General features: G+C 51.2%; 1 protein-coding gene across 2 annotated transcripts in view; it reads left to right on the forward strand.

Annotated features, from left to right (window-relative positions):
• Prkar1b (protein kinase cAMP-dependent type I regulatory subunit beta) overlaps nt 1-9,054 on the forward strand; it is a 124,789-nt gene extending 115,735 nt beyond the window's left edge. For both annotated transcript variants that reach the window (XM_052168125.1, XM_052168124.1), the window contains exons 10-11: nt 5,964-6,045; nt 7,577-9,054. In XM_052168125.1, the coding sequence (XP_052024085.1) occupies nt 5,964-6,045; nt 7,577-7,749 (255 nt within the window). In that variant the 3' untranslated portion in view covers nt 7,750-9,054. The remainder of the gene's footprint in view (nt 1-5,963; nt 6,046-7,576) is intronic.
• Nucleotides 9,055-20,551: the final 11,497 nt, after the last annotated feature.

The following is a 20,551-nucleotide window of genomic DNA, read 5'->3' on the forward strand; positions in this document are numbered from 1 at the left end:
CATCGTCTCTCCATCCCCCCTCCCCCCAGCCTGTCGCTGGCCGCCTTAGCTCACTCTCTAGGAGAGTTTTTGCACTGATGCCTGGTAGCCCTTGCTCCATGGTCACTTTGCGGCTAGACCTAGTTGACTGTCCTCCTAACCTACTTCCTCGGGATCCCTCATGGTTGTCCTATAGCTTGGCTTCCACTGGATGCTGAAGGATCTCTCCAGCAGAGAGGTGAGGGTCCCAGTCACTTCTCCATTCATGCTGGAGAGGCAGAGGTTGTGAGAGGGAGGGGCCTCGGGGCCAAACTCCTAATGATGAGCAGCCATGGGAACCAGCCAGGCACAGACTGTCTCTTCACACTTCACAGTCTCCTCTCAGGAACTGGCTCCGCAAACAGATCTGGTTTCCCTCAACTCCACCTCCGAGAGCCTAGCTTTTCTGTTCTGAGCTACCATGTTCTGAGTCTTAACAGTGTCGGGGGAGTGTTAGGGGCATGGCTTAAGTTGGTGAGGGGTTTGTTTTATAAACAAGAAGACCCGAGCCTGATCTCCAGGACCCTCCTAAAAGCTGACTGGTGGCCAAGTGTCTACAATCCCAAAGCTGAGGAGATGGAGACAGGAGGTCTCTGGTGCCTGCTGGCCAGCCAGTCTAGCCGAACTGGTGAGTTCCAAGTTCAGTGAGAGACCCTGTCTCAAAACATAAAGTGGAGAGCGGCTAAGGAAGACACTTGGTCCAACCTCTGGTCGCCACAAACGGGACTGTGAAACAAGGAAAGAGGAAGCCCTAGGACACGGCCTTGGAGGAGTGGGTGCTGCATGTTCCTACTGGCTTCCTTCTTAGGAAGAAAGTCACACTTCCCTTTTAGCGTTGTAGGAAAAAAAAATTTTTTTTTTTAAAGTCACGGTAGTTAAAAGGAAATTTAGTGTCTGTAACCAGACCCTGTCACGGGCACCTAGGAGTGACAATTCCCTGCACCGCCTCTGGACTGTCTGCCACAGATCTGCAGCTGAACTGGGATCTTCCATGAGAGACTGGGAGACGAGGAGCCTGCAGTTTGGCATGGGTGTTTTCCAGGCCCGAACTCTTGATGTGTCCTCCAGGATGTCTGGCCATTTCCATGGCTTCTAGGGACACAGGCTGGATCTTGAGTTGGGAGTGTTTTTTTTTTTTTTTCCTTCCCTTGGAGCTTTCAATGGCAGGAGACAGTGGTCTGTCTCCAGCGTATCGGGGAGTACGTAAAGGGAGCACAGCGCGCGTGGGCTGACTTCCCAGACATGGGACTTTACCGCAGGGGGGGGGGGGGGTGACAGTCATACTCCAGACAGTGTATTAGTCAGGGCAGCAAAGGAGCTGCTATAACAAAGAACCCCTCAGCAACACGGGAACCCACAGCACAGGTTGCGGGCCAAGCCCCTCTTCCTCCTGCAAGGATGCCAGGTTGCCTATGCTCTGTGTGAGAAGCACAGAGTCCCCTGCTGACACCCTGCCCTCACACCAGCACTCTCACCTCCTCTCTGCTCCCACCTCAGCATCTCGCCAGATTTTCATCCCTACGCTGGAGGCTTCCACATTTCTGGTTGGCTCCCTTTATCCTCTGGGCTCAACCCCGTGGTCTAAGCCTTGCTGACTATGCCCCTCTATGGTCCCCATGTCTGCACCTACAGTTTGACTATCTATTCTGTCTCCTAACGTTGGCTGTATGCTGATCATTTGTGGGCAGGGCCATGCCTGGACATTCCCTACATTGGAGAGATACAGGCCATACTGTGGCCACTTCTCTTTTCTGAGTCTGTACATGTAGAGGCTTTGTATACATTCCATCCCTGTGGACATCTGTCTTGGGAGTTCCTGCGGCCATCCCAAGCTCATGTACGAAGAAACCGAGGTTGACATGGGCTCCCTTTGTTTACTTGCTAGTGATGTAGAGAGGGCATGTGGTGACTCTCAGAGCCATGGCAGCTTTTGTGCCAACCTGGTAGAGGACTAGACACATTGCTGAGGCCTCAGGACAGGAAGTAAGAACAAACTCAGATCCCTAAAGTCCCCAACTATTTTCTAGGTCTGGGAATAGGTTGATGGTTTGTTAGCATGTAGCAACATTAAGTTGGCTTTCTGATTTTTTTTTCCATTGGTGTGTGTGTGTGTGTGTGTGTGTGTGTGTGTGTGTTGCTGTGTTGTTATATAGCTCTGGCTGGCTTTGAATTTGAGATCCTCCTGCCTCTGCCTGAGAATACTGGGATGAAGGGTTGGTGAGATAACCCAGGGAGTTAAGACCACTTGTCATCAAGCGTGATGACCTGAATTTGATCTCCAGGATCCACATGGTAGAAGGGGAGAACTAAATGCTGGGATGACTGGTTTATCCCAGCACACCAGGCTTCCCAGGCCAGAAATACCGCACCCTGGGGTTGTGTTCACTTGGCCATGTGTATATGTGTGTGGAGGTGGGAGTGAGTATGGGAGGAATGTGTGCACATGTGTATAAAAGTGAATGTGGCCAGACGGTGGTGGCGCACGCCTGTAATCCCAGTACTTGGGAGGCAGAGGCAGGCGGATTTCTGAGTTCGAGGCCAGCCTGGTCTACAGAGTGAGTTCCAGGACAGCCAGGGCTACACAGAGAAACCCTGTCTCAAAAAAAAAAACAAAAAAACAAAAAAACAAAAAAACAAAAAAACAAAACAAAAAAAATAATAATAAAAGTGAGTGTGGAGGACCATTTTTAAGACCAGTGCCTCTCTCTGACCTAGGGATGGACAACTGAGGCTAGGGTGGATGTCTAGTGAACTCTAGAGATCCACCCGACTGCCTTCATCTCTGCCAGGTGGCCGACACGGGCACTAGATACTCAGGCCCTCCGGAAGAGCAGCAAGTACTCTTAACCACCAAGCCATTGCTCCAGCACAAATGAGTTGCTTTTAAAAATTGACGTTTTAGTAGCTGGAGAGATGGTTCAGCGGTTAAGAGCACTGGCTGTTCTTCCGAAGGTCCTGAGTTCAAATCCCAGCAACCACATGGTGGCTCACAACCATCCGTAATGAGATCTGACGCCCTCTTCTTCTGGTGTGTCTGAAGACAGCTACAGTGTACTAACATATAATAAATAAAGAAATAAATCTAAAAAAAAATGACATTTTATTATTTGTAGAGGGGGACAGTGAATGTATAGAAACACTACATAGTTAAAAACAAAAAACAAAAAACAAATGCTGAGATTCTAAGTTTGGGTCACTAAGTCTAACTTTATGGGAGTGCCGAGGGTCAGACTCAGGTCCTCAAGTGTGTATGGCAACCACAGACTAAACATTCCTCAACATCACCTCCAGCACTGACTTTAAAGACAGGAAGCCCCACCTGTCCCCCTGCCCTAACATGGAAAGGTCAGAGTCCCTCTCCTGGATGGGCTCAGGAGTTCACCACCATGAGCTGTGAGTTGTCTTGACAGGTGGCGCTAATCTCTTCTGCTGCTGTCCCCCCTCCCCCCCTCCCCGTGAGGGTGAGCATGAGCTCCCTGCCCGTGCTCCCTGCCTGTGCTCTCTGCCTGTGCTCCGTGTGCGCACACTGGCAGCCCTGGAGTGATCTCATGTTTACACGAGACCACTCCATCCATCAGCCAAATTCATAAACACGCAGAGGCTCAGGAGCCAGCTTGGGGATACAACTGCTGGGGCTGCTAAGGTTACCTGGGGACTCCAGGCACTGTGGGCACCAGCTGCTGACCCAGGGGTCACTCTCTAAGCCAGGCACAGCCTGGCCACGGGCTCCGGCAAGACTGGGTTTGAGTGAGCCTGGAGGATGAAGCCCACCTTGCCATGTGATGCTGTCTATGCCTAGAGAGTGGACTTGTGGGGCAGGCACCGAGATAGTTAGGCCCTGGAGACCCAGCAGCACCCACACAGAGGCCCTAAGGACCAGGTTGTGAGAACCTCTCAACATCCCTGGCCCTCAGGGTAACTCTGTGGGTGTTAACTGAGATGCAGAAGCCCCCATCAGCTGCCTTCTTCAGGACTTGGCTGATCAGAGTCTGTGGCTAAAGGTTGACTTTTTTTTTTTCTTTTTTATGGGGGGGGGGAGCGGGGTCGAGATAGGATTTTACTGTATAGCCCTGGCTGTCCTGGAACTAACTCTGTAGACCAGGCTGGCTTTGAACTCAGAAATCTGCTTGCCTCTGAAAGGCTGGCTTCTTGGAGGTGGGTCCCACACACTGCAATGCTCAAACTCACTGTGTTGTGTTTGAAAAGGGATCTCATGTAGCCCAGGCTGGCCTTGAATGCACTGTAAATGCACTGTGGAGCTGAGGATGACTTTGAATTAATTTCCTATCCTTGTACCTATTTCCTAAGTGCTGAGATTACAGATTCGGTCCATACCTGATCCCCAGCTCTCTCTCTCTTCTCTCTCTCTCTCTCTCACCTCTGTCTTTCTCTGTCTCTATCTTTCTTCCTTTCCTCCTCCCTCCCTTCCCTTTTTACAGTGTGTGTGTGTGTGAGTGTGTGTGTGTGTGTGTGTGTCTGCTATATGTGTGGATGTCCATGAGGTCCCAAAGAGGGCTCTGGATTCCTCAGGAGCTGAATTTTTAGGCAGTTGTGAACTACCTGACATAAAGGAAGATCTTCTGGAAGAACAGCAATCACACAAAACCATCTTTCCATCCCAAATAGATGCCTTAAACAAACAAACAAACAAACAAACATTCACTTATTTGTGGGGAGGCGGTGCATGTGCAGAGGTCAAGGGACAGCTTTTGGAGCTGGTTCTCTCCTTCTACCATTGAGTCCTGGAGATAGAACTCTGTCACTAGACCTGGCTGCAAATGACTTTACCCAGCGCCAAGTCGAAGGTCTCTTTTTCCTATTTCTTCTTCCTCCTCCTCTTCTTCATCATTTTGTTGTTGTTGTTGGTTTTTTTGTTGTTTTGCTTTGGCCTTATTTTTGTTTGGTGAGCAGGATTTTTGGCCAAGGTCTCATTATGTAGCCCAGGGTAGCCTCAAGCTCACAACAACCCCCTGCTTCAGCTTCCTAAAATTCTGGGATGCTAGGTTCACCATACTTAGCTAAGCTCTGCTGTCCTTGCTGCAAATTACTGGCAATGCTGAAAGCCATCTCTCTCTTCCTGACCCACGGAGGTGACCGGTAGAGACTCTGACTCAGGAAGGACTTACCTAAAAGGAGTCATGGTCCAGCTGTGTAGCCGCCGTCTCAGGTAGCCAGCGTGAGCATGGGAGGCATTCGGTTGCCCGGACGCCTCAGGGTGCCCTGGCCCTGTCTTTAATGTTCCCAGAGGCCAGTGACCTGCTGCAGCTGCTCTGGTAATCATTGAACCAGCTTCGTCTGCAGACCCGCTTGCCCTCCTGGGAGTAAGGAGGGGTTGCATAGCTCAGCAGGTGTGTGACCCTGAGACCATGTTCCTCCCTAGACCCCCCCCCCAACGTGGCTAAGACAGCTCATTGTCCTTAAACTGCAGTCCAAGGTCAGCTCTCAGCATCAGGACAAAGTACTGGCACCTTGGGGCCATCCCCCATCAGGACCTCTGGAGGATACTCTGGGTATCCCTATTTTGGGGGAGCCTCCATTGTGTCAGTAAAAGCAGGGTTCAGACAGGACAGGCTTCTAGGTGTCTGGGGGGGGGGGTGTCGTTGTATTAGCCAACCACAACAACTCAGAGCTCAGATTGCATGGGGGTCGCCTCCCAGAAGGCCTTGGTGGATCCCAAAAGAAGAAAGAGAAGCCTGCATAGTTAAGGATGGAAGCCACTGTGTCTACATGGAGGAAAAGAGCCAGGAAGAACCAGGAAGCCACACACAGGCAGTGGCTCCTACTGCAGACTCCCCAAGTGACTCTCCAACAAGTGACTCCCCCACATACCCACCTAAGCAAGAGATCCCCAAAATATGGTGTACTCCAACAAGCAGCTTCTGACATGTTCCCCTAAGAGCTGACCCTCACACTTGGCTGACTCTTGCCTGTCCCTTCTCCCACAGGGCACCGCTTCAGTCCTCCAGCGACGATCCCCCAATGAGGAGTATGTGGAAGTGGGGCGCCTCGGACCCTCTGACTACTTTGGTGAGTTGGGGATTTCACCACTCAAGGTGTGGCATCTCATTTGGGGCCCTGGGTCAGGAGCTGCACGGGGCTTCCTTAGATCCCAGAGTGGGATCAGGAGGTTAGGGCAAGCCACATGCAGCTGTGACAGAGGCCTCAGCTGGAATCACCTCAAACTGAGGTCCGGGTCGGGCCTGAGACCACAGGATTAGTAGTCCTTGGGCCTAGCTGCTGATCTGGGAGAAAGCAGAGCCCTGGTGAGAAACCTGGGACCACAAGCTGTTCATTCCTGAGCTACCAAGGAGGGTCCTGAGTGCATCTAGAATGTTCTTACAGCTGCAAGTAGGTCATGGGGAAGCCTGGACCACATCAGTTGCATGTAGGGTTGCCAGGCGGATCACAGGACAATACTAACTAAACTTGAATTTTAGGTAATTAACATGTAACTGGGGGTGGGGTGGGATGCTAAAGCAGAGTCTCATGTAGCCTAGACTGGCTTCAGACTGCCTGTGTAGCTAAGGATGACCTTGAATTTTATGCCCTCCTGCCTCCACCTTCTGAGTGCTAGGTTTGCAAGTGTGTTCCACTCCTGGTTTGTGCAGGGCTGGGAATGGAACTCAGGGCCCCATGCATGCCGGGCAAGTATTCTATCCAAGTGTTTCACAGGACATACTTACACTAGGGAAGAATTTATGCTGGGTCTTACGTTTACTTATACAGGGCTTGCCATCCTACAGGAAGGCTGAGGCAGGAAGATGGCATGTTCAAAGCCTGTCCTAGGCAACTTATTGTGATCCTGTCCCCAAATTATTATTATTAATACTACTAATAATAATAATACCAATTTTAATACCAATTTTTAAAAGGCTCAGGCTATAGCTCAGTGGCAGCATGCTTACCTAATATGCATGAGATTGTGTTCAGTTCCTAGGAAAACACACACAGGCACACACACACATACACACGCACACACACATATGCGCGCACATGCACACATGTGCGCCCGAGCACACACACACAGACATACACACACACACACATACACATGCACACACACATACATACTCACACACATACACACACATATATACGCATATACACACACAGACATACATATACACACACACACACACAGACATACACACACTCACACACATACACATGCACACACACATACATACACACACACACACATATATATGCATATACACACACAGACATACACACACACACATACACACACACACACACACACACACACACATACACACAAAAGACCAGGGTTAAGAATTCATGGGTTCAATCCCCAGCGCCTTATATACCAGGTGTGGTAGTCCATTTTGCAGTCCATAACACTTAGGAGGAGACATGAGGATCAGACAAAGTCATCCTCAGCTCCACAGTGAGTTCTAGGCCAGCCTGGGCAATCTGGGACCCTGTTTCAGTGCAAGAAGGAAGAGAAGAAAGAAGAAAACACAGGCTCGCCTGGCATCCGGAAGGCCATTCCATGTCATGAACACAGCACCTTGACTTTCTTCTTTCCCTCCTCCAGGGGAGATCGCCCTGCTGCTGAACCGCCCCCGTGCAGCCACTGTGGTAGCCCGGGGTCCCCTCAAGTGTGTGAAGTTAGACCGGCCTCGTTTTGAGCGTGTCCTGGGCCCCTGCTCTGAGATCCTAAAGAGAAACATCCAGCGTTATAACAGCTTCATCTCCCTAACCGTCTGAGCTTGTACTGCGCCTGCACCCTTGGGGCCTCCCCGCGTGGCCCTGTGACCCATTCCCTGTGCCAGGGGCCTGGGAGCTGCTGGTTAGTGGCTGAGTGGGGCTTCTGCCTGGCACGGAGCCTCTCCTTTCTCTGGACTCACTTTTGGAATAAATAACCACCTTGTGCTTTTTCAAAACAAAGGGCCAGCGGCAACGGTATCCCCAGACCAGGGAGGTGACAGCTGGCTCCCCTACAGTGGCCCTGTGGCCTTATCTTGGGGCTACCCTGTCCCCTCTTCAAGTCTTCTGGGAATTCTTTTCTGATCCCCATACCTGAACTGGCCCTGTGTCCTGCCAGGTCTCAAGAGTGGGGACTGTGGCCACCCTTGTAGCTTTCCCCCAGAACTGGGAGTTAATCAGAACACTGCCCCTGGTCCTTGTAAGAGTCCTGGTCTAGGCCCAGGTGTAAAACAGATTGTGACAAATGGAGATGTCCTCAAATGAGCACTCAAGCTGAGAGCAGAGACAGAGGCTGAAAGACGTTCTTGGTCCCTGCCCGCTGTCCCCAACTCTCAGAAGGACCCCCCCCCCAGGCACCCAAATTGATCCTAGCCCTCTTATCCGGGAACTAAGCTATGGCCCCAGAAAGTGAGGAGATGGTGGCTGAGCCCACTCTACTCTCACAGCTCTTAGAAAGTCCATTTCCGGGGAGGCTAGGCACCCTGACCTCATGTCACGACAGTTGGCCAAGCCTGTGACCCCTTACTGGCTGGATGCCCAGATTGGGCAGGAAGTGTGGCTGATGGTGGGGCTTTCCGAGCGTGATGAGTCCGGGCTGAGTCCCCATCTCCTGAAGATGAGGAACCATGGCTCTCTCGGCCTGCCTATCAGAGACCCCAAGGGACAGCAAGGAACTCCAACTTGCTGGTTAAAGCTGTCGATTTGAGCCTTCCCAGACTCTCTGTGTAAAGCCTGAATCCCTGTCCCCTGGCTCCCAAATATCTCTCACTTGACCCCACACCCCTAAACCATCGACAGTGGAGTATGATGTGAACCAGCCAGACCCGAGGGCCACATGAGTGTCCACAACTGTTCAGTGTCCCCTGGGTGACCGGCATGTCGTGAGACAGTGTGATCAACCTTTACTTGCCCTGCTGTGCACGTCTAGGTGACCCTTCCAGCTGACCATCAGTCCCCCGCTGTGTGGCCCTGGCCATGTGTGTCTTGCTTGCACTGTGGTCTATCTGTGGATTCTGTGGCCCTGCTCCCCTGTTCCCTATTTATGTCACCAAGTGCTGCATGAACTATTAAATGTACAATGACGAACCCTTTCCCGACCTGGGAGCGTTGGTCTCAATCTTTTGTAGATCAGAGTCTGTTCAGGTGATTCCAAGTGATTAACACTGAGCTGGGGAGAGGTGACTCAGCAGGTAAAATGCTTTTCATGCACATGTGAGGACCTGAGTTCAAATCTCCAGACGTAAAGCCAGACAAAGTATCAACCGTATAATCCCAGGGCACCTACTGCAAGGTGGGAGGGGTAGACAGGAGAATCTCCGGAAGTGCTCAGACCAGATATCTTGGCATACCCAGGTGGTACAAGAGACCTTGTCCCAAACCAGGCGGAAGGTGACTGCAACGTTTGACCTCTGACCTATACATCTATGTCATGGCATACTTAAATCCATGCATGTACATGCATGCACACACACACACACACACACACACTTTACAAACCACTAAAGCTCAGTCAGGTGTGGTGGCGTATATCTTTAATCCCAGCACTCAGGAGGCAGAGACAGGCAGACTTCCTGAGTTCAAGGCTACCCTTGATCTACAGAGCAAGTTCTAGGACAGCCAGGGCTACACAGAGAAATCTGGTCTCAATAAATAAAAAACAAAAACAAACATACAAAACCATCAATGCTGAGCCTGGTCTAGTCTACATAACTTAATCTCAAAGTAAAAAGTAAAAAAAAAAAAAAAAAAAAAAAGGCAAGTTAGAGTGCACCACTAGCAAGGGGCCAGGAATATGGCTCAGTAGTAAAGTGCTTTTCTAGAATCTCCCAGTGAGAGGGCTGAGGGTGTGGCTCAGTGGTAGAGCCCCTGCCTAGAATCCCCCAGTGAGGGGCTGGGGGCGTGGCTCAGTGGTAGAGCCCCTGCCTAGAATCTCCCAGTGAGAGGGCTGGGGGTGTGGCTCAGTGGTAGAGCCCCTGCCTAGAATCCCCCAGTGAGGGGCTGGGGGTGTGGCTCAGTGGTAGAGCCCCTGCCTAGAATCCCCCAGTGAGGGGCTGGGGGCATGGCTCAGTGGTGCCCCTGCCTAGAATCCCCCAGTGAGGGGCTGGGGGCGTGGCTCAGTGGTAGAGCCCCTCCCTAGAATCCCCCAATGAGGGGCTGGGGGCGTGGCTCAGTGGTGGAGCCCCTCCCTAGAATCCCCAGTGAGGGGCTGGAGGCATGGCTCAGTGGCGTGCCTAGCATGTGCCTTATGTGGGCTCAATATCCTGTGCTGCAGAAGCAAGTAAGGAAAGTTAAAATGGCAAGTGTTTTGCCACTCTCTGCATGCACAGTACATTGAAGCTATCACTACACCCTTCTACAGACAGTCATCTTCCTACCCCAAATTGCACACATTAGATATAAACTCCCCACCCCCACCCTACCCTTCTCCCTTCTGTAACTATATATTTAAACGAAAGTCTATATCTATCTATCTATCTGTCTGTCAATCTATCTATCTGTCTATCTATCTATCTATCTATCTATCTATCTATCTATCTATCTATCATCTATCTAATCTATCTATTTTGAGACAAAGTCTCACTATAGAACTCATGCTGGCTTCCAGCTCATGAAATCCTCTTGCGTCTGTTTCTTGAGTACTAGGTTTATAGGCCCGCATCGCCATGCCTAGCTGCCTAGTTTCATTTCCACATTGTCAGCGCAAACGGGGGTCTGTGTTTGCCAGACCCCTCCCTGTCTGCTAGAAGTGTCCTAGGCATAGTCAAATAGATAGGACCCAGCCCTAACCTTGCACCCATGTCTGATACCCTATGGTTTCCTTCATCACAGGGATGGGACCATACTGTTGCCAGGTAGAAGGGTAGACTGAACCTTGGGAAGGGAGAGATTGGCCGGTGCCACTGGTCAGATTTCTCATGGGTACAAGTGGGAACTGGGATAGAGAACGTGCCTCCATGTCTTTATGGCCTCTGTTCTTTGCCAGCAGTGGTGGGCGGTTTGCTTACCTTGAGAGCAGGGCAGACTTCGGGGACCCTCCCATCACCATGTCTGGCAAGTTATTCTCCTCAGATCACTTTTTCATCTGTCAGTGAACACGTGAGTTCACTTTTCATTCACCCCTGATTCTTTCCCAGACTTCCAAGTCCTTCCTATGAGTCCTTAGCCATAGCTACCTCCACTGCCAAAACCATTTCCTTGAGGCCTGGGTTTTCTGACTATGAAGACAAGAGGCCTGTTGTGGCTCGTTGCCAGCAGGTGGGGCTCAGCCCTGCTGGTCTGATGGCCTTGGCTGGCCCTTCCAGACAGTGGACAGTCCTGACCTTGGCTGGCCGCTTCAGTCTGTGGACAGTTCTGGCCTCACTCCCCCAGTTCCGCTGAATCAGCTGGGCTGGCGGGTGACTCACTTTGAGGTCAGGCCCCTGGCTATATTCTGGGGAGACAAGCAGCAGCCTCCTGCAAGACTAGGGCTGGGTGATTTCACATCCTGGGTATCCTGGTCCTAGCTTTAGATTTAGTGCCGCCTTCTACTCCCCCTGACTTCCAGTTAATTTCCTCTGAGATCAGCTGGCCCTGGTCCTGCCAGGAAGTCTTCACTGACCCCAGTCTGGCTGCTTCTAGCTGCACTTGCCCCTGTGATGTCACCACATTGGGAAGCTATGCCTGAGGCCTCCTCCACCATCTCCAGCTCCAGTTGGTTGGTGATGATCCTGCTTCATTCTATCTGTGTCCAATCTGTGCCGGCCGTAGACTAAGAGGAGGCCAGTCTGGGTAACAGTGCTACACTGTCTTTAAAAATTAAAGTAAAAATAAAAACAAATGTAAGCTGGGTCTGGTGTCTTTAATCCCAGGACTCAGGAGGCAGAGGCAGGAGGATCTCTGTGAGTTTGAGGCCAGCTTGGTCTACAAAAGCAAGTTCCAGGCCAGCCAGGGCTACCTACATAGCAAAACACTGTCTCAAAAACAAAAACAAAAACAAATCCCATATAAATGTAACATGATGGGCTGGTGCAACGTGCCCAGCACATGTCTTAGTTCAGGTTTTACTGCTGTGAACAGACACCCTGACCAAGACAAGTCTTATAAAGGACAACATTTAATTGGGGTTGGCTCACAGGTTCAGAGGTTCAGTCCATTATCATCAAGATGGGAACATGGAATCATCCAGGCAGGCATGGTGCAGGAGGAGCTGAGTTTTACATCTTCATCTGAAGGCTGCTAGCGGAAGACTCGATTCCAGGCAGCTAGGGTGAGGGTCTTATAGCCCACACCTGCAGTGACACACCTACTCCAACAAGGAAGGCCACACCTCCAAATAGTGCCACTCCCTGGGCCAAGCATATTCAAACCATGACAGGGCAGGCAGTCCATGCCTAACACATTCAAAGGGCCTGGTCTCCATTCCCAATACTTGGGAGAAAAATAAAGCCCATTGTATATGTATATCTGTAGGCACATTCCTTGAAAAGGTTTTGAGGGCACTGATGACCCACAAGTATATCAGGGGCCTGGGGGCCACAGACTCAGGCTAAGTTCAAGGAAAGGCCTTTCTCTGTCAGACGTCCCTTCAGAACAGAGACCTGCACCACTCCACTAGAGTCTTCTGGGAGCAGTCAGCCCCTTTATCAGCCTCCCTGAGAAAATATGCTTTTGACTTCTACAAGTCAGTTTTGTACATTTTAATAAAGTACTTGTGGGCTGGGGGTGTGGCTTCGTCAGTAGAATACTTGCTTAGTGTATGTGAGTCCCCCAGGTTCCATAATCAGCCAACCAAACAACAGAAAAATTAGAACACAGTCCTTGGTGTGGAACTGTGTGGTGACCGAACATTTATGTACCACCCAGGTATGGTTGATGTGCCCTGTGCTAATTTAAGCATTTGTGTGTGTATGTGTGTGTGGGTGTGTGTGTGTGAGTGTGAGTGTGCATACACCTGTGCAGGCCAGGGATCAACGCCACAATGTCACATGTCTCCCTCCAACCATTCTCCATCTTTTTTACTAGGCTAGCTGGCCATGGGGTCCCTGGAATCTTCCCATTTCTGCTGCCCAGTACTAGGATTTCAGGTACACACCGCCACCACCACACCTGGCTTTTTGCATGGGTGCTGGGGACTGACTTGGGTTCTCTTGTTTGCACATCAAGCACTTTACCCAGTGAACCATCTTCCCCAACCCCATTGCTCTCATTGGAGACAGGATCTCTCGCTAGTCTGGAGTTTGCCAAGTAGGCTAGGCTGGCTGGGAGCCATGATGGCCCAGGAATCCTCTACCTTTCTAGTACTTGGATTAAAATTTTGCCCCAACATGACTTCTCCCTCTCTCCTCCCCCCCTCCCTCTGTTCCTCCCTCCCTCCCCTTTCCTTCCCTCTCTCCTTCCCTCCCTCCTTCCTTCCCTCCCCGGTTTCTTTCTTTAGCAGCCTCACCTTGTAGTCTAGACGTGAGGTCCTCCCCTTTCAGCCTCCCAGGTGTTGGGATTACAGACATGTGGCATCCTTATTATCTGTCTGACAGAAGGCAAGTTGCTTAACTTCTCGGAGCTTCGATGATCTCCCCATGAATTGGGAGGAATATTTGCCTCTGGGGCCTGGTTTTAGCATGGCATGGATAAGGAGTGTTAACTCAGCAAAAGAAGCTCAAAGACTCGAAATTCTCGTGGCACGGGACATCAAGTCCTGTCACACATAATGACAAGCACCTTTGGCTTCACCCAAGCGCATCGGCTGTAGTGCCCACAGTTGTTAGACACAGAGTGGCCACTCTCTTACTGACCTAGCCCAGAGGAGCTGCCTTTCTCCTGGATCCTCATTTGCTGGGTATCCTTAGGTAGATCTGTCCCAGGCAAAGATGGACAGCCTGCTCAGGGATCCTTGTTAATCAGGCAGCTGTCTCAAGGGCAGTGATTTTCCATGTGTCTGACCCACCATCTCATGACATAAACTTTCTAGTATGAGCTTGTGGGTTGTGTGGGGAGGGCCTCAGACAGTCCCTGGAGTGTAGGTTATCTACTTCACGAGGCCCGAGGACCTGGAGTTGGGCACAACTGTGATATGTATAGCCTGCAGCAGGCCCCAGGATGTAACTCTTGCTGGGTAGCTGCTGCAGGCTCATACACAGTAGGAGAGGTCCAGAACATCCTGTCTCTAGCCTTTTGGGACTAGGTCTCAGAGCCAGGGAACCCAGAAAGTCCCTTGGGACATAGTTCCCGAGCTAGTTAGATTTGTCAACTAGAGAGGGAACCTCACTTGAGAAAACGTTTTTAGCGTATTGGCTTGTAAGCAAGGCTGTGGAACATTCCCTTGATTAATATCCAGGGCAGTGCCAACCCTGGACAGATAGTCCTGGGTTGTATGAGAAAGCCGACTGAGCAAGTCACGGAGAGCAAACCGGTAAGCAGTATCTCTCCAAGGTCTCTGCTTCAGTTCCTGCCTCCAGGTTCCTGCTCATGGTCCTGCCTTGTTTTTCCTGATGATGGGCTGCAATCTCATCAAGGGATTGAATAAACCCTGTCCTCTACAAGTTGCTTTTGGCTTTGGTATTTATAACAGCAACGGAAAGCTAAGACAGGCCCCTGGTGGAGGATCTCTTGTATTGGGCTAAGGGCAGGAAGAAGAGAGTCACCCTCTGAAGTAGAGGAGAGTACCCAGGAACTCTCTGTCACTGACATTGTCACCGGGGGCCTGGCATGAGAGTATTAACCTCAAAAGAACATAAAACCCTTCCCATGAAGGTATCTGGTGTCATCCGAGATCGGAGGCTGACACTCCCTGCTTGGTCAGTTACCCACTCTTAACCCATTAGTCACTCAGCAAGCCTGCCCACCAGGTTACAGGGATGGAGTGAACCTTTAGGATCTGTCTGTCTGTCTGTCTGTCTCTGTCTCTGTCTTTGTTTCTCTCTCTCTTTCCCTCTCTATCTTTGTTTCTCAATGTCTCAGTCTTTGTCTCTTCGCTATCCTCCTTCCTATCTGTCTCTCCCTGTCTGTTTTTCTCTCTTTCCTCTCTGTTGCTGTCTTTCTTTCCCTGTGTTGCTGCGGTCTCTATCTTCTTGGTCTATGCCTTTATAGCTCTCCTTATCTCTCCGTACCCGTGTCTCTCCCGATCTGTTTTTCTCTCTTTCTTCTCACCCTTCACTCCCTGTGAGTGTCAGTTTTCACCAAGCATGACAGATTTCTGTCCCACCACACCTCGTAACGTCCCTGTGGGGCTCATTTGGCACAGGGGCACTGAATTCAGAATGAGAGGCAGTTCACAGCAGACGGGTTGGGGGCAAGGAGTACAGTCTGGGTCATCTCTGCCCAGCCCAGCATGTCCTGGCCAGCTCTGCCTTCCCTAGGGCCATAAAACTGTTTATGAGTGAAGCCCCACCCACTGGAGCCCAGCCAGGTTTCCCCTGGGAGGCTATCTTGCTTCTTGGGAGTCCCCAGGAAGACAGGAGAACTAGGAGGCAGTACGGGGCGGTGATGGGCACCAAGTGGAGCTGTGTACAGGCTGTGTGGGCTGGCCATGACTCAGGGTCCTCCATCTGCCTACATGTACCAGAAGGAAGCCTGTCCTTACTGCCCGCTCTGGAGTCTTTGAGGTGTCTCTCCTACTACCTACCTCTGTGCCCTGCACCCAGTAAACCACAGGATGAAAACCCTCAGGATGGGAAGCGCGGGGGGGGGGGGGGGGGGGGGGGCGCACTACACAGCATCACCAGATACTTCCTGATGTCTTTATCCATGCCTGAGTATGATCTGGGGATGGGTGTGGCCCTGCTTGGCGAGCCTGAGCCCAGAGGCCTATCAGACAACGGTATTGAAGTAATGGGAAGTTCAATTTCTCAGAAAGTGGCCCAGGATCTCAAGACTGGCGAATCATGTGAGCAGTGAAATTCATTCATTCTGCGGACCCTAGTGTCGGAGTGTGTGGTGCACTGTGGCTCTAAATGCCTCTTGGAGGTAATGCCACCCCTCCCCCGACACTACAGGGTGCTCGCCCAACTAGAAAGAGATGGGAGGCCTTGCTGGTGTCCCCATTCAGACTGATGGTCACCTGGCATCAGCAAGGCCAGCCTCTCAACATCTGAGGACCAGGTGAGAAGGGTATGTGGCAAGTGGAGCTCTATTCATAGAAGGTGTTAGCCTAAGGCTCCCCAAGGTTGTCCAGGGCACCTCTCTTGCTGACAGTTGCTGGTCCAGAAATGGGGAGGTAGGAAAGGTCACAGCAGATTTCCAAGTGAACTCTACCTGAGATGTTTGGATCCTATCCACCTCCCCATCCAAGAAAAGGGAACCAGGGACCAGGGACCAGCCATGGGGCCTCACAGGGCCTATGAAAACTGACAGGCCAAGGAGGCTCTGGGAACCACTGAAATCTTGCTTCCAGTCCAGAAAGATAACAATGTCCCCCATAAAGAAACATAGCTGATGGTTCCAGTGGACTCCTCTAGAGAAGACACCAGAAAACCTGAGACACGGTTGGAAGATTGGAATGTATCTAGGATTGAGTTCCTGGAGGCTGTCCATCTCCACCCCATCTCTGGGCAGTCACTATGGCCATCTTCCCTTATTTACCACAAAGGGCTGAGAGGGAACTTGGAGGGACTGGGCCTGGAAGAACTTCACTCTTTCCTCCTGCCTCCAGGATACCCCAGATCCTGAGAGCCCCTAGATTCCTTGTTCCAGCCCCACCCCCCTCCATGGGGAAATGATGAGCAGGCCTCTAGTGGGGAGGGCAGGACAGGAGAGGGCAGGGGAATTGAAAGTGCATTCCAGACTGGTGACACAGCCCAGTGGCCCCAGGGCAGGGAGGGCACCCGCTGAGCTGCTGTTCTGGAAGATCCCTGAGATTTGATTTCCCTGAGGAAAAGGAGAGAACTGGTGAGAAGGGGGAAGACTCCTGCCCTGGAGGGTACAGTCAACCTTAAAAGCTGCCTCTCCCTGGAAGCCTTCTCAGGTACCCTCCACAACACACACAACTCTGGACCCAGGCTCCCTACAATGGCCAGCTTAGTCTAGGGTACAGTGGACGGCCCTCTCTTGTCCTCATTACTTCACCAGGATGCACTTTCAATGGTCCAGAGCCTGAGGCAGGTGAGGTGGATGGTTCATACCGCCCTTGTGGGAGGCCCTTGTGGTAGGTCTACTCTAAGAGGTAGGACTTCCTGAAGGGAGGGAGGAGACTGGGAATGAGGGTTGGTTAGGTTAGCTGTTCTCCGCTAGCTGTGTTCTGTGCTAACCTGTGCCAGGCACTGCCCCAATGGTCTTTCCCCGCAGTGTTTGTTTTAGGTCTTAGGACCTCCAAGCACACAGTGTGAGCTCCCTAGACTATAGGTATAGAGCCAAGACTTATTTTAGGTATTATATCAGGCTTTGATGGGGCAACTGGGCCACATAAGTGGACCCCTTCTCTGTCCTAACTAGAGGCTGTAACCCTCTGTGGTTCCAGAAAACTGGGTGATGGGTGCATTTCGGTGGGGGTATCCTTTAAGAGGATATCAAACAAGGCTCACCCTTCCTGGAACTTCTGTTACCTAGGAGGCCACTCTCTTGACTCACAGGGATTTTGCCTTTTCCCCCCATAGCACATCCAATGTCCCTTTATGGGAACTTCTGTTGGATTACAGGCCCTTGATAGTTCTAAGGGGGATAAGGCAGGCTGCTGGGGCTTTGTACTGAATAGCCATGATTTGGGTATCGCAACAAGCAGTGCTCAGGCAGTCCCCAGACATCTATGCCCCTTCTGGGGTTCTGTGGCCTTGTGAGTGATCGGCTTGCAGGATAGTAGTAACCGGAGGCAGAGCTGTGAGGTCTCTTGACCTCCTCCTGCGTGGGTTCATTCAAGCCTTCTGTGGGCCCAGCTAGCCCATCCCAAATTCAGAGCTCCAGGAATCATAAAGTCATAAAAAATGTTTGGAGCCTCTTAAAGTTTTGGGGCCATTTGTTCTGTAGCCATGGACACCTCTGACAGCAAGTGCCACCATTTCTGGAGTAGCCATAGAGGTCTTGTCCAAGGAGTACTGTAGAGTTCGGCGGACAGAGATAAACAGCTACCTTTTTATATGTGTGGGCAGTTTAGTTCGTTCTTCTGGTTTTGAGCCAGCCAGTCAGTGTCACACCCCTTGAAGCTATGGCTGATGAACTTCTCTGTCCCTGGAGCTATTAGGATAGAGTGGCATGGTAAGTCATTATCCAAAGCCAAGCCAGGCATGGTGACTTAAGCCTTTAATCTCAGCACCGGGAAGAAGAAGAAGGTGGATCATTGTGAGTTCAATGCTAGCCTGGTTACAACGTAATGAGTTTCAGGAGAGTCAAGGGCTACATAATGAGACGCTATCTCAAAAAAACCAGTACAACACAAAGTAAAGCCAAGTTTAGCCTGGCCTGTGACACAGGACAGTCATCTTAGCAGTCCAGGAGGCCGAGGCAGGAGGATTGCTAGTTCAAGACCTGCCTGGACTACAGAATGAACTTAAGAAAAGGCTGGGAGTCTTAATGAGACCTTATATGAAATTTAAAAAAGAAAGAAAAAATGGGCTTTGATGCTGGCCATTATGGTTCATGCCTTTAAAACCCAGCTTTTGGGAAGAAGAGGCACTTGGATCTCTGTGAGTTCAAGGTCAGCTTGATCTACACAGTGAGTTTCAATACACCAAGAACTATGTGAGAGACCTCATCTTTAAGAAATAGGGTGTAGAGCTTTGGTTATAACTTAGAGGTAAAGCACCTGCCTAGGATACCCTAGTAAGGAGCCAGGGGTGTGGCTCAGTGGTAGAGCGCCTGCCTAGAAACCCCCGGTGAGGGGCTGGGGGCGTGGCTCAGTGATCCCCCAGGGAGGGGCTGGGGGCGTGGCTCAGTGGTAGAGCCCCTGCCTAGAATCCCCCAGGGAGGGGCTGGGGGCATGGCTCAGTGGTAGAGCCCTGCCTAGAATCCCCCAGTGAGGGGCTGGGGGCGTGGCTCAGTGGTAGAGCCTCTGCCTAGAATCCTTTAGGGCTACTTGTAGTCATTTAACTGCAGAGATTGGCCTAGATGGACAGGGCTACCCTGCTTGCAGTGCCACCTGGGACTCCTGTCACCCGGAGGTGTGCACCCGTCTTCCTTGGGTGGAACTGGTTCATCGAGGTCTGCCATATGCCCATGGCATTTATCCTTCTCCGCCACCAGGCCGTCTCAGTGCTGGCTGCATTTGGGCTCCATGCCAGGCTCTGCCTTACCAGATCCTGCAGCACTCCTAATTAGCAGCGATTTCTGCTTTATTATCTTTTTATCATAGAGGCCAGCAGAGGCTCAGAGAGGGGAAGCAACAGGTGGAAGGATGCATAGCCAGCAGGTGGCAGAGTGGCTGCCTCTCTCTGGGGCCAGAGCCCTTTCCCACCTCTGAGGCCTTTGGACCAAGCAGACACTGAGGAAAGAGGCTGTTAGCATTTCTAGGTAAGCTCACGTGGTTTCCTTCAGAGGGAGGTGGCTGCTACAGGGATGCTGGGGCCTCCCTAGTCTAAGATGAGGATGAGGATGAGATTACCTGGCTGGACTTTGTCCTTCTGCTTTAGAGGAGCCGCCTGGGTGACCCAGCCTTCCCAGCTGACGGGAAGAGGAGGACTTAAGGCAGGACTGTGGCTCTGTCCACAGTCTCCAAGGCAGAACAATATAGCCACGCTCACTCAGGAGAGATGTGAGTCCCAACTCCCCATCACCAGAGTGCTCCAGGGTGCTCATTCAGTGGAGATGTGAGAGCCAAGTCCTCCCTCACCAGAGTGGTCCAGGGTGCAGGAGCAGAGGTTTACCTTGCCAAGATAAAACAGGACACATAGCTGACCAGGATAGAGAAGCCGAGGGTAGGGTGTGGAGCTCAGACAGGCTGGGGTGTCCTCACTATCTGAGGGTAGTTTTCCTTGGTGGACGAGCAGGGTAGACATTGGATTCAGACCTGGCCAGCTGCACAGTCCTGTCTCCTGCTCGCCACAGTGTCCTCAGAAGCACAGCCATCCAGACAGTGAGGGACACTTATGATGAAGTAAGAGGATGGAGCTATTGAGGTGCAGCCGAGTGGACCTGACTCAGGGGCATCTGAACTCACATCCCATGGGTTGGCCGTCTCGTCTCCAGTATCCTTGGCCAGTGGGTTGTTTCTATTGTGTTGTAAAGTTGTGATCTCCTTAGACTATGTAGGAAATGGAAACAGCAGCAGACAGGGGAATGACAGGGGACTCTCTTCTTTCTTAAAAAGTTGTTTATCTATATATGTGTGTCTGTATGTATATTTGTTGAATGCAGGCTAGAAAAGCCTTTCTTTTATGTTTTGATTTTGTTTTTAGATAGAGTCTTTTCCTTGGCTTAGACTCTGAGCAGGAATGTACGCTAGCTGGCCAGGGAGCCCCCGAATCCCCATCTCCACTGATCCAGCACCAAAATTACAAGTACGTGCCATCACATTCAACTTTTTACATGGACGCTGGGTACTGAATTCAGGAGCTTTTGCCCCCAGCCTGTTTATTTTCATTTTTTTTTTTGACTCAGGATCTCACTAAATTACCTACATTGGCCTTAAACTTGCTATCCTCCTGCCTCAGCTTCAGATCTGAGGGCTGGATTGATAGGCCCAGTT

Source organism: Apodemus sylvaticus, chromosome 22, assembly GCF_947179515.1.
Source record: "Apodemus sylvaticus chromosome 22, mApoSyl1.1, whole genome shotgun sequence".
Classification (NCBI taxonomy): domain Eukaryota; kingdom Metazoa; phylum Chordata; class Mammalia; order Rodentia; family Muridae; genus Apodemus; species Apodemus sylvaticus.